Below are 14393 nucleotides of genomic sequence, written 5' to 3' on the forward strand. Positions count from 1 at the left end.
GGGTGGAGAGTTTTACCTAGTACACGGAGAGGTCAGATTCTACTCCTTCAGATGAACTCTTTTCAGAATGGTAGGTGTCTCACTACCGTTTGTCCAAAATGTCTATTCTCCTGCCTTTGAATGAGAATGCTAACTATACCGCTGAGGAGACTTTCTCGGGCTGTTCACCATTCACATCCTCGGGAGGGCTTTAGCGATATGTGTTGAAAATATGCTGCTGTATCTTCAATGACAAGAATATGGAAACTGGACAAACTCTTAAAACTGAGACATGACCATCAACAGTGTTTAACTAAGGCCACTGATGGGACTGCGTGTTTTCAAAGAAACATGCTTTGTACTTGGTGTTGCAGGTGTCTGTGTGTGTGTGTCTGTGTGTGTGTGTGTGTGTGTGTGTGTGTGTGTGTCTGTGTCTGTGTCTGTGTGTGCCTGTGTGCCTGTGTGCCTGTGTGCCTGTGTGCCTGTGTGTTTCTGATATATAATTTGTTAGGACATGTTCCAGTTAACTCCTGAAATTTCACTCCTCCTCCTCCTCTTCCTCCTCCTCCTCCTCTTCCTCCTCCTCCTCCTCCTCTTCCTCCTCTTCTTCTTCTCCTTCTTCTTCCTCTCCTTTTTCTTCTTTTCTTTCTTCCGCTTCCTCGTCCTCGTCCTCGTCCTCGTCCTCGTCCTCGTCCTCGTCCTCCTCCTCCTCCTCCTCCTCCTCCTCCTCTTCTTCTTCTTCTTCTTCTTCTTCTTCTTCTTCCTCTCCTTCTTCTTCTTTTCTTTCTTCCGCTTCCTCGTCCTCGTCCTCGTCCTCGTCCTCCTCCTCCTCGTCGTCCTCCTCCTCCTCCTCCTTCTCCTCCTCCGTGGCCTACCCACCTGTTACAGAGTTTATGCTGTCCCTCTTTCCCCTAAGAAATCACTGAGTTGTCTTCCGCCCATACCTTCTTGGGGAGGCTGGGGCTGCCCTTACCTGGATGACAGGTACCAAAACGATATTGTGGTAGATAATGGGAGCAAGGAGCCCATAGCACTGGGTCACTGCTTGAAGGGCAAAGTTGGCGTCATTGAGGAAGTTGCTGAGCTCCAGAGCCACCAGCACATTCTCGCATTCCACCAATCTAGCGACCTGCACGGGCGGACATAAGAACAGCTGTTAGAACCGCTGCTACTCAGGCTGAGTGTTGGACGGGTGCTCAACCCTGCACATCGTCAAGGAGCAGAGAGGGAAAGAGATGTGAAACCTTCCTGCTCAATGACACGAATGATAATATAAAGAAAATCCAAACTTAGAAAGGACTCTCTGCCTCTCCCTTAATGCTACATGTGCATAGCATACTCTTGGAATAAACTCCAGCTTGATTTGTAAGACAATACAAAAGCCACTAAGGACAGGCAATGTGCCCACTGTCTTTGTTGACAAGAGAAAAAAATGGGGGGCTGTATTTTAATTTCAGAAAAAAACTCATTTAAAAAACAATAAATTGTGGTGAGCAATAATTAAAATGTAATATACCAATAATATTGAACCCCCTTGATTAACAGAGTCTAACTTTACCTCTTAATTGGTTGGAAAATGGAATGTTTTCAGCAAGTCAGATTAATAGTTCTATTTACATTTTCACTAGCTAAATAGAAATGATGAAGAACACAGACTTAAGAGTTGTGATATCAGTGTCTTGTAAAAGGATAGCACTCCTCTCTTCCCTTTCTCCCTCCTCCTGAGGAGAAAGTTTGCTGTTGTTTTCTATGTATATCCATGTCACTCACAAGGGAGGCTGTGCAGACACCAACCGGAACTGTCTATATGGCAGGTTTTATTGGAACAGCGGATTCTGACGCTGACACTCACAGAAGCACTTTTAAAATGGCTTCTCTTTCAGATTGGGTGTGGCAAAGAAGAAACCAAACACAATGCAGAGGGGGTATTCAACACAGATGGGTGGATTAGAGACCCTGAGCTCCAAGGACAGTGAACTGGACTGGAAAGAGTCATTTTCCTGGCCTAGGTCTTGTGTAACAAACTACCAGTTCGTTAATCAACAAGCAAATTGAAAAGGTATAATAAAAACAAGTACAAAAAAAAAAAACCAGTAAGAACAAAGATACACAAGCTGGAAAGAAGGTCTCACATAAGATCATTGTTAAAGTCAGAACACTATGGGCTATGGACTGAACAGAGCCAGGGAAAGATGCCCTGGGAGCCCATGGCTAGGAGAGTGGTTAAATCCCTGTCTCTGTGTAAGCATGCAAGTTTATTACTTCAAAAGGACATGCAAGTTGGGCTGGAGAGATGGCTCAGTGGTTAAGAGCAGCAACTGTTCTTCCAGAGGTCCTGAGTTCAATTCCCAGCAACCACATGATGGTTCAGAGCCATCTGTAGTGGAATTCGATGCCCCTTTCTGGTGTGTGTTAAGAGAGCAACAGTGTACTCATATACATAAAGTAAATAAATAAATCTCTTAAAAAAAAAAAGAACATGCAAGTTAATTCACACCAGCATGAGACCCCCTCTAAGAAAAGGGACATTTGAAAGAAGGCAAGTGGCTGAACAGTATAATAATATGCTAATCTCTGCTTATTTTTCAAAAGCACAGGAAAGCACATACAAATGAGGCTACTGTGTTCTTAGAGGTGGCGGGACTACAAGTGTGTTTCACAGTCCATGCTGTACAGATTTGGATTCTGAAGAATATACTGGTATTGTGCATGGAGGAGAAATACAAATTGAGAAATACAAATATGAGACCCGCCTGGAGTATAAACTAATACAGAGTCCTCAGCCACGCCCTCCTGGTCCATTCACCGGGAAGGACACAGATCCCAAAGGAAGAATAGAGGCGCGGAGAGGGTGGAGCCTCTCCGTCTCAGTGCAGGGCATTTACTCACTTGCTGGGCGGGGAAGATCTCGTTGCCTTTAATGTTATCACAGAAGAGATTCTCTTCTTTAATTTTAATGTCGCTCATCACAAAGATATTTCTGAGGAAGAGGTATAAGAGGATGGAAGAAGTCTCTGCCAAGATGTTGGAATGAAACCTGCAGGAGGAGGAAACGGTGTTAAGTGCGGCGCAGCGAAATGACTGGTGGAGAGCATCTACTCAGTCTGTTGGGGTTTACAAATTCTCAGCACCCACACAACTGACAGTGATGGTAGCACCGGGAGAGCTGTTCTTGGGTATCCACTTAAATGAAAACCAAAGGCGAGTCCACAGCCAAGAAGCCAAGAGTAGCCAGAGGCAAACACTCCTTGTTCTTCTACTGTTCCGACACCATGATGTGGTTGTGGTAAGTCAGGTTGGAGAGCAGGTTCCAGCTGATGAACTTTGGGAAGACGGGGTGCACGCTGAGCAAACTCCGCCCTGGAGACTGAGTCTTAATGGCTCTGGTTACTTCCGATTGCCTTTTCTAAATTGCAGTCCGCAGAACCAGAGATCAGCAGAGCCGTGACAGGACCTCTTCCGTTTCCAATGCACTCGTGCCCTGAGGCCTAGCAGATGATAAACCCTCACACTCAAGCTTTAAGTCCTTCAGCTCCTCTGAACCTCCTTACCCCATAAAAGTGGAAACCAATAGCAAGTAAAGGCTGCTCATGGGTGGGAGAGAAAAGAGAAGCAGGCAGAGGCTGGAAGGCCGGGTTTCCAGGAAGGATTTTGGAGTCTGGAGGGAAGGGAGCCAGTGGCAAAGTAGTAGGAAAGAGCCTGACGTCACTAATTCACACTTGAGGTTGATCCCAGCACCGTGAACTTTGGACTGCCTGACTGGGAGGGCTTCAGTTCTCCCGCCCCTCCTTGCACTACACACTGCGCTTTCCTGTTGGTCTCAGGACGTCCCTTGGCACCTTGACACATGCCTTCATCCCACCTACCACTTTCTCCCTCCATTGCACTCCCTGCACACCCCGGGGTCCAGTAAGTCTCTCACTATTGACGTTCCCAGAACTTCAGTGTCTGCCACCTCTTACATCATTCTGTGACCCTGTGAGGGACATCACTGTCCCCATTTTTCTAGCTTGTCACAACACCAATTACTTAATCACTTATTTACATTTTTCCTTGGCATTTTCAAAATGGCATCTGCTTAAAGTCTGCTATGCGTACTGCATTCTCCCAGGGCCCTGGGATACCACAGTGAGTCAAGCAGACGCTTTGCCGTCAGGAACTGGGCTTCACCACAAAGTTGTGCATCAGCTATGAGATGTCCGTCCTGCTCGGTGGTGCTTTAGCTCTTCCCGTGCATATGTGCACACACCTCTGTGCACACCCCCCATGGCGTGTTCTTCCAGCTCCATGCTCTACAGCCCTTGGATTCTCCCAGGTCAGTGCCGCTGTCACCTGAGTTCTCTTGTATCTTCAAACTTCCCTCACCACTGGCTCCCTTCCCTCTAGACTCCAAAATCCTTCCTGGAAACCTGACCTTCTAGCCTCTGCCTGCTTCTCTTTTCTCTCCCACCCATGAGTGGCCTTTACTTGTTATGGGTTACCACTTTTAGTCTTCCTCAGTCCATCAGAAAATCATTTCTGGCCCGTGGTCTCATGTAAGTTGCTCTCTTGAATTCACTGATGGCCTTCCAATCACCAACTCTAAATGTCTTCTGATTTCTATCCTGCTCAACCTTTCTAGAATGTCATTGAGCCTGACCAAGCACTTGTACATGCTACAGCAGGCTGGTCCCCCGGGTGACCACTGCTTCCCTTGGCAACACACCTCCCTGGTTCCTTATCTTCTCTGACAGATTCCCCTTCAATAGCCTTCCTTGGCTCCACCTCTCCCATCCTCCCTTTTAATGAAGGCCGTGCTACTGCTCAGTACCAGGATTGGCTCTTTAAAGTTCAACCATCGTTCCCTGAGAGACAAGGCTCCTTTCAAGATTTCAGTGGTGCCCTCCATGGACAATTTCCAAATTGCCACCTCTAGGGTTGACTGTCTCCTGAGTGTCAGCACTAAACAAAATACCGACTGTCATCTCCTGACCTACCAAAGCATCCTGCTGGAAAAGCAAAAGCAAACTATAAGCCCACTCATTATCTCCCTCCACACACACCCCATTTCCCTTAGTAAATGCCATGCACTCTGCAGTCAATTAACACTGGAAAGCCGGTCGCTTTTCAGCCTCTCTTCTATACTGGAAGGCCCACGAAACCTAACTCTTATCCCTTTCTCCTCTTAAAATGCCCCTCAAATCTTTTCCCCAATACACTTGTGGTCCTTGCACAGGGCAAATGTTAAGTCTACATTTGTTTTAATTGAAATGGAATTAAGCTGTTTAGTGTAAATAAGTATTGCCTACCCCTTACCCTGCATAGCATTCATATATATATATATATATATATATATATATATATATATATATATTTTTTTTTTTTTTTTTTGGTTTTTTTTTTCGGAGCTGGGGACCGAACCCAGGGCCTTGCGCTTCCTAGGCAAGCACTCTACCACTGAGCTAAATCCCCAACCCCAGCATTCATATTTTTAAGTGCACCATCGACGAGGGGCAAAGAGTTATAAGCATCATAAGCAGGTGAGGGGATTTTTTTTCAGTCTGTAGGCAAAGCCTGAAATATGAGCTGGACATACTGTTCTTAGACTGTCCTGAAGTCCTGCTCCTCTAAAGAAAAAAACGGCAGAAACGTCATACTCAGCCATTTTCTATGGGTTCTACCAGCACCTTTGGCAACTGCTGACAGTCTAATCCTGGGAGCCTATTTGAAACAAAGGCAGAAACATTCATAACCACAGTCCACACATCAGGCCCTCTCCTTAACCCATCTTCTCCCCTCTCAGTCTCCACTGAGTACATTTTTTTTTTGCTCCAGCTGCTACCACTTGACATTTTTATCCCGAAACCTTTATGTATCTGCCTCACTGTTTCCTGACTCTAGAAAGGGTGCATCTGACAAGGACTGAGGACCTTAGAGCATATGTACCTTATAATTCTCTGACTAGATAGACGTTTACATGGGCCATCCCGATATGAAAACAGTAACAAACAATTTTGAGGCTTTAAAGTGACATTTCTAATTACCTTCTCTGTGTTATTGTCATGATGTTGCTTAGACAGATAACTGACTGGTTGTCCTGTGGTGGAGGGGCAACGAAGTAATCCCAGACCGGTGAGAACACTTTCTTGGCCAACTCATAGTTACTGATCTGATATGCGACCTGTGACAAAACCCACATTATCTCACTCAGAAAATGTATATTTCAAACAGAATGCTGACACATCCTCCCCACGCACACTAATTCTGCATTTGCCTTTCATGGTGCCACGGTGAGGGGACCGGGTGCCCACGGGTGACCACTGGCAGCGGAGGCAGGTGCATTTTGAAATCTCTTTTCTTTCTAAATCGCATAGAAATGTGAAACTCTGTAAGGATGTTTCAAATCCTCATAAGCAAAACAAAGATCGCATCTGAGCCAAATTAATTTCATTTCCATCCGTCTCAGCAGCGTGCCCCATTTATTATAGATACTGTTATAATGAACAATCTGCTCCAAGAGAAACAATCAGATTTCCCCAACCTGATATATATGAAATATATTTCATTCTTTCCCGGTTGACTGACACTTTCAGAGCTTCTGTGTAACAAAGAGTTGGCAGCTGAAAAGGGTAAAGAATAAAACAGAAATGCATTCAAGAATCTGTATCTTTTAAGTTTAACAGATCCAGTGCTGGGAAAAATAATTTCACTTGTGAAACTTAGAAGCTCAGTTAAAAAAAAAATTATTACCAACTGACCTTCTAGTGATAGAATATATTTAAGGCGATTTCTGAAAATTCTTCTATTTAAATACATACATAGCATGAACCTTCACCAAATGACTTCCACACTTCCTCAAATGATAAGGCATAAATAAATTCATTGAATAAAGCACAGAAAGGGCATTTTATTAGAATGGTATCCACTCATGGGAAAACTTACAAGGCCAGAACTTCCCTAGTCTGTCAAATGATTCCTCCTAACTCACCAAGCAGCAAGCTTTCCTGAGAGACCCTACTCCGTGCTGAATGCTGGAGGAGCAAACACCTGTCAGCCTAGGAATGCCCTCCCTGTCTATTCTGGGACAGGCAAGGATCAGGTCCCATGTGGTACAATTAAGAGTGACTGAGAAGAACAAGATATGGGAGATGGTCAGAGAACACGGAAGAAAGGCCTGAGTGATGGTCAGAATTGGAAAGAAACAGGCAACGGGAAGGAAAAGTTAATGCAGGGCTGGGGTTCTGTGAGGTCTTGAAGCTAGATGGAACTTTCTAGAAGCAAAGTACTACAGCAAGCACTCAGGCCTATGCCACTGACTTCTCCTTGTATTCTCATCAGCACCCGGGTGCAGGTGAGGAAACTAGGGTGTTGAGAAGCTCAGAGTCTGCACAGAGCCCGACAGCCATAAAAGTAGTCCTGGGGGTGGGGGGTGTCCAATGAGTCACTGCTGTGGGCCTCATCTGACCGATCAAACAGCTGTAGCCACAGTCACTAAAACACCGTGGAGTTCTGAGATGGTCAAGGAAAGAAAGAAGGTGTGTGAGGGGGATGGTAAATCTACAACTGATCCTTCTTTCCTTTTAAAATCGTGTTATTAAAAGGCCTGGTTGTCTAACAGATAAGGTATTGCCTTATAGAATGTTATTGGCTAAACTATAGAATACTGCAAAACAAGACATGCCAAATGCAACAACAGCAGCAGCAGCAATCATAAGGTTTATGAACTCATGAAGCATCACGGGTGTTTTAACAGTAGGCACCATAATGTCTGCACTTGTGCCAATAATTAACAGCACTGGACACAACAGATTTTTCGAGGGCAGGGCTGGTTAAAATGAGAAGACGCATACCAGGAGACTGTTAGATACCTGCTCTTTGATAATGACCCACATACAGCTTACAGAATTCCACACTCCAGGATTGTTTCCTGACTTAGTGGCCACCTTCCCTTCCAGATGCCTTTGCTAGCCCCTCCAATTTTCCCACTCTTTCTATGGACACTCCAGTTTCACTGATACCTGGAGCTTTTCTGTCTACATTTTCTTAGTGATAGCACGTGGTCTAAACTATCATATACTACCTCAAACCTTTCTCACATCCATATCTCTCTGCCAAACCCCAAATGCATGAATTGTACCTCAACATGCCCTAACTTTTCATTTTCCCCTCCATGCCCAAAGGTACAGCACATAGCCTCATATTTAATTAAAATGGTGTCCTTCCGATTGGATGATTAACCTTCAAGTTGACACTTATTTCTCTCAACCCATCTTCTCTGTTAGGAATTCTCAACAGCCCTTCAGAACATTGGTCCTGTCACCACAAGTAGGCGTCTTCCACCTCTCACTGGAATTCAGCAGAAGGGAGTGTTTCCTCCCTCCTCTCCATGTCTGTGCCCAACTTAGCCAGATGAACATCTGAAAATAGAAGTTGCCCAGGACACAGCGTGAATCAAGGCCATCCTGTAGCTGCCCATTTTAGGCAAGGCAAAAAAAAAAAAAAGAAAGCCTGCCACTGTCCCACAGCTTACATGTCTGACTGCCCCTTCTGCCCTCTGTGAGTCCCTCTGTTCCAGCCATAAACACTGACCTGCTCCTTATCAGAGTGGGAGGACATCTGACAGTCTTAGGGTTCGTGCTTCAGCTGTTCCTTCTTCCAGACGTTCATCCCTGGAGAACCACTGCCTCACTTGGGTCTTCTCAGACCTCACTCCCCTCCCCCACACCACCACCCCAGATCACCCTACTGAATGCTGTCACTGACTTCCATTCCTCCCGTCATGCCCCAGATATTGGTTCCTTAACACTCACTGTCTCCTGACAGATAGTCTACCTATATGTCAGTCACCCAGTTCCCACCACAATGTTTTGTCCCATTGCTAAAAAATGAGAGGTGTCACCATATGAGCCCCACACCATCAGAATCAACCAGAACTATGGAGCAGAGACTGAAGGAGTGGCCAACCAATGACTGTCCCAACTTGAGACCCACCCCATGGTCAAGAACCAATGTCTGACACTAGTAATGTTACCCTGTAATGCTTGCAGACAGAAGCCTAGCATAACTGACCTCTGAGAGGCTCCACCCAGCCGCTGACTGAAATAGATGCAGAAGCCCATAGCCAAACAGTAGATGAAGCTTAGGGAATCTTGAGGGACCCAGAGGGGATAGAGAATCCACAAGACCAACAGAGTCAACTAACCTGTCCCTTTGGGCCCTCTCAGAGACTGAACCACCAACCAAAGAGTGCACATGGGCTAGACCTAGGCGCACACACACAGACACACACAGACACACAGACACACACACACACACACACACACACACACACACACACGTAACAGATGGGCAGCTTTATCTTCATGCACATCCCCCAACAACTGGGGCAGACGCTGTCCCTAACTCTATTGCCTACCTGATGACCCTGTTCCCCTAACTGGGCTGATTTCTGGCCTCAGTGGGAGAGGATGTTGTCTAGTCCTGGAGTGACTTGAGGTGCCAGGGTGGGTTGGTACCCAGAGGAGAATAGGAGGAGGTGTGGGGGAGGGGATTTGTGAGGGGAGATGGAGCAGCAGTTGATGTGTAAAGTAAAAATAAATTAAATAAATAAGGAAAAGAGAAATGCAAAATCCTTGGATCCTGGTGAATCATGAATTCTGATGGTGGGACCCAGCACTCCAACTCACTTCTCCACACACTAGGATTTTAGGATCCCTTGCATGGAGCACCTGGGGCAAACCAAGTACTCAAAGCTTTCTGTTTACTAAATCTAAAAATCCTTTCCTGGTAATGTCCGAGTCCTCCCGTAGGAGGATGCTGACCAATTTAACTATATGATACAACATGGTTTATTGCCAGGGTGAGGACCTTACTCAAGTTGGGTATTTCAGAGCCCTTTCTAAAGCAAGATGGTCTCCACTCAAAGTTCAGTTCTGAGGTCAAGACTAATGGCCCATTAGTTAGGAGAAGAATTTGGTTAAAAGTTGTATCACCTAGGTTAGAAACTGCTAGAGAGAGAGAGGAGGGATGTTATCAGTATGGACTGGCTCAGGGAAACAGAAGCAGACTAGATGGCTCTAGAGTCTGTGAGAGTCCACACTGACTGAGACGTTCACATTGTCTGCTGTTAACAAAAGAAAAGAAAAAAAAGAGGCAAACTCACAGAACTTCTCAGAGTGCCCAGATGTGGTACCAAAAGAAAGGGGGAAAGTATACTTAGAACAATATGTACTAAGACACAAAAACAACAGACTCTCCTAAATTGAATAAACCAATCAGACACTTTCTCAGGGATTTGGATTCAAATTTAAGTGACTTCCGGCCTGGGTGGTTAGAATTAAGATGTTGCCATTCTTCTCTCAAAAATAGAGAAAGTCGATCTTCAGAGAGAGAGAGAGAGAAGCAGAATGGATGTCCAGGGAGAATCAAAGACACAAGGCGTAGCCTTGCCTTGAGCCCACAAACCCCCACAGCTCATGCCTGGCTCCCTCGTGTACAATTAGGATCTTAGCTGAGACCAGAAGTAAAACGATCTATGCACAGTCACCACTGTGGTGACGATCTGGATGAGTAAAAAGGATGTTTCACAGGAAGGAGCGATGACGTTAGGTTTAGCACGGAGCCTGACGCAAAACGGACATTAGTTCATCCATAGATGAGCAAGGAGATGGTGACAGCCAGCAGATGAGAGGGAAAGGAGCTGAAACTCTTAAGAGAAAATGCTTAATTTCTTACATATTGCTCTAGCATCCCTTCTTGTTGCTGTGATTAAAACACTCTGATGAAAAGCAGCTTCTGAGAGGAAAGGGTTTACTTTAGTTTACATTTCCAGATCACATGGTGATCTAGACAGAAGCCATGCTGCTTGTTGGCACCTCCTTAACTAACTTCCTGTTATACAGCCCAAGATCACCTGCCCAGGAAATGGCACCTATCAACAGTGGGCTGGTCCCTCCTGCATCAGTTAAGACAAAACAAACCCTACAAACACATCCAACAGCCCAACTGGATAAAGACGGTTGCTAGATGAGACTCTTTTAAGGGAATTCTAGGCTGCTCTGTCAAGTGGACAGTTAATGCTGACCGAATCACCCATAATTCTGTCTTTCAAATTGAAACCCATGAACAAAAGGAAACATCACACAGCATTGGGTTCTGTTGAACTCATCTGTGAGATGAGAAACGTGAGAGCAATAGTTCCCTCCCTGCCGTCACTATGAAGACTGTGACAAGGCATGCATATTCCGTCCTCAGACTCTGATCGTCGCACCGGGAAGACCTGCTGACACACCAGCTGGGTAGAGCCAAGAGAAAATTGATAAAAAATGGAATATGTTCAGCAGACGGGAGGAGACGGAGCCTAGAGGAGACTGGGAACAGATGGGGGTCCACAGTGATGCTGCTCTTAAAAAGTGGGCACGGAGCAATGTCCAGCACTTGAGCTCCTGGAATCTGCACAGAGTTGCGAAGAAAAGCGATGCACTGATGCCATAGTCAAGACTATGATCTGCTGCCTGAGGAAGCTGCCTACGGTGTCCTGCCTGGAATACAGTGGGGTTCTATGTATCTGTTTCCTCAACTATCAAAAGAAATCCTCGTTTCATCACATAGTTACTGTCACAACTGGAACAACGAAGTATTAGAGTTCTTTTTCTTCAAGTTTACAAATAGTAACTGTATGTATGTATGTAGTATATAGTATTATGTATGTATAACATAGAATGTGATGTTTTGGTGAATGTATATATTATGGAATGACCAAATTGCACTAATTAGCATACTTATCATCTCAAATGTACATTTCTTTGTACTAATGGCATTAAAGTCATTTCTTCTACTTGTTGAGGTATTCAAGTTTTATTATGTATAATTACTTTAGCATTGAAACTCTCTCCTCCCTACCTCTAACTTAAATGCCTGTTGAACCATGTCTCTCCTTTCCCTACCCATCCCCAGCCCTGATGTCTGTAACCACCTTTCTAGTCTCTACCTCTGTGAACTTGACTTTCTTAGAATCCATCCATCTGTGAGCTCATACATCTGTCTCTCTGTGGCTGACTTGTGGCTTAGTCCCTTCATGTCTTCCAGGCCTGTCCACAGGCCTCCCTGGTGTTTAAGGCTGCATAGTATCCCACTGTGCACACTTCACCAAAGTGATGCTTGTGAAAACCCTGTGAGGTATCACCTCCCACCTCCTCGATGATTCATTATCAGAAAGATGGATGGCAGCAAGTGTTGGCAAGGACTTGGGCAAGAGAGCCTGCCCTTCTACACTGCTGTTGACATTGCTAGTTTGGAGAACACTATAGAAATTCTAAACAGACTTAACTGGTCAGAGAATAAATACAGCAGCCCCGTTACTGAACAGATACCCAAGACAGAAGAAGCCAGCATGCTAGAGAGGTGGCTGTATGTTCCCTAAAGCCTGTGCATGGGAGTAAAGATATAAAAGCAAGCTGTATCCATTAGCAGTGGAGGAATGGGTTTAAAGGCCTGAGATGGAGCAAGCCTTTGTTGTTGTTGCTTCTTCGGTATTTTAATAATTGATATTTACCATTTTTATATCACAAAATACCCATTCACATGGTTTGATGAGCTAAAGGTGGGGACGGGGGTGTATCACTTGGTCTCATATATTACAAGTAGAAAAAAATAAAACAATTGGACTCAAATAATAATATCTAAGATCAAAACTAGAACCCGCTCAGACTGCTAATTTCCTATATTTTATAATATATTCTTTAGCTATTGCCTGCTTTAAAAATAGCAATCAGAAATAAGGCCAACATGAGGAGAGAATAGTTACAAAAATTATATAATTCTAAAGAATTCCTTTTAAGACAGAATCCAAACAGACTAAATTACTAGTGTTCTACTTAATGGAAGACCTGGTAAAGAGCCACCTGATCTTATTAATGTTTATAGGATAATGTGGAATAAAAGTACAACCTGAATGTCCCCAAGGCCATGGTAACCAGAAGCATTTGGGGAAATAGCTCATCTTTTACTACTAATAGTTATGATAATACATTTTAGTGATCAGGTTTGTCCTAAAACTAAAAATGTAATCACTGTCCTGAAAACCAGGTATATTAACCTAGAATATATAAAAACTCAATCTTTGAATTTAAGAATTAGGGGAGCTAATAAGTGAGAGGTTTCTGCTCTAGCCACTTGGCATTGTGGGAGAATGCCCATCAGCCATGTTGGGTGACCTAAAGAACTGCAAATAGAATGTCAATAAAGAGACACGGGTCATTGCTCCATGGGACTTCTCTATCCCAGCAGTGTAGCCTGGACTTCATTTTAATAACTTTCTATGAAAGATCTGCCAAATGGAACCCAAGAGTCAAACCACTCCCTGGAGAAAAATTAAGTCCTGATGAAATATTCAGCGTCTCACAATAACTCTATGGCTGTAAATTGGAGAATATATTAAGTTCTAAAGAAATCAAAATACCAGAAAACCATGAGGCGTTGTGACATGCTACACCAGTGCTGGATGAATTCTAGCAATTCTCTCTATTTAATTTTCTTTGAAAAATGTGATCATATAAAAGGCCTGTGAGATCTCGGCTTATGATACTAATCAACTATTAAAAGAAAAATTGCACAGCACAATAGAAATATGAGACAATTTAGAAAGCCATTTACTCCACAGCCAGCAATAGGCTTTAAATTAGATACTTCAGACCTGGGTCGCTTGCCTTCAGTCAGATGACAGCTACTTCAGCAAGAAGGTTAACAGTGAGTGGACTTATGACTGGTAATGATACTTGGTGTGTACTGAGAGACACATGCTATGGTTAAACATTTGGCAGACGTAACTCCATTGACATTCCTAAGACCTATGGACATCCTCTGCCTGTTCTCACTTCACAGATAAAAGTCGTCTGCTCAGTACCACGTGGCTACAGTGAGAAGCCTGAATGTGAACTTGGGTCCATCTGTATCTATTGACCTGATCCGTTCCTTTCCATGTATTTATCCTCAAAAGGTAGCCATTGGTACAGTTAAAGACTTAGAGGCTGTAATATGTACTTTAGCTTTTTTATAATAGTGAAACACTGAAATACTTTCAGTCCAGAGAAAGGATAATTACTAAGGGTACAACACGTTCACAAGACTCAATATAGTGTTAAATAAAAGAAGCCATGAGTTCTTCAAGGGTACCCCATGAGGGTGTGGGAAGGGGAAGGAGGAAAGGGAATGGGAGATTATATAATTATATTTTAATTTTTTTAATGAACAGTTAAATAAGATAAAAATCATTAAAAGTACTTCATAGAAAAGTTTCTAACATGATAGAAAAAAGTATTAAATGAAAATATGTAAAATAGTACATATGGTTAAGAATAACATATAGAAATTCATAAGTACGTGCAGGTATGCTATGTACATATGTAACTGCATGGATAGATATAAATAGAGAGATA

The 14393-nt window shown here is 43.9% G+C and overlaps 1 protein-coding gene across 2 annotated transcripts in view; it reads right to left on the reverse strand.

The window, feature by feature from the left end:
• Positions 1-14393, reverse strand: part of Cfap54 (cilia and flagella associated protein 54) — a 283006-nt gene that overhangs the window by 197369 nt on the left and 71244 nt on the right. For both annotated transcript variants that reach the window (XM_087557147.1, NM_001447141.1), the window contains 3 exon segments: positions 6003-6139; positions 2869-3016; positions 953-1108 (listed from right to left, as the gene is read on the reverse strand). In XM_087557147.1, the coding sequence (XP_087413273.1) occupies positions 953-1108; positions 2869-3016; positions 6003-6139 (441 nt within the window).

Source organism: Rattus norvegicus, chromosome 7 (assembly GCF_021556685.1).
Source record: "Rattus norvegicus strain SHRSP/BbbUtx chromosome 7, alternate assembly SHRSP_T2T, whole genome shotgun sequence".
NCBI classification, from domain to species: Eukaryota; Metazoa; Chordata; class Mammalia; order Rodentia; family Muridae; genus Rattus; species Rattus norvegicus.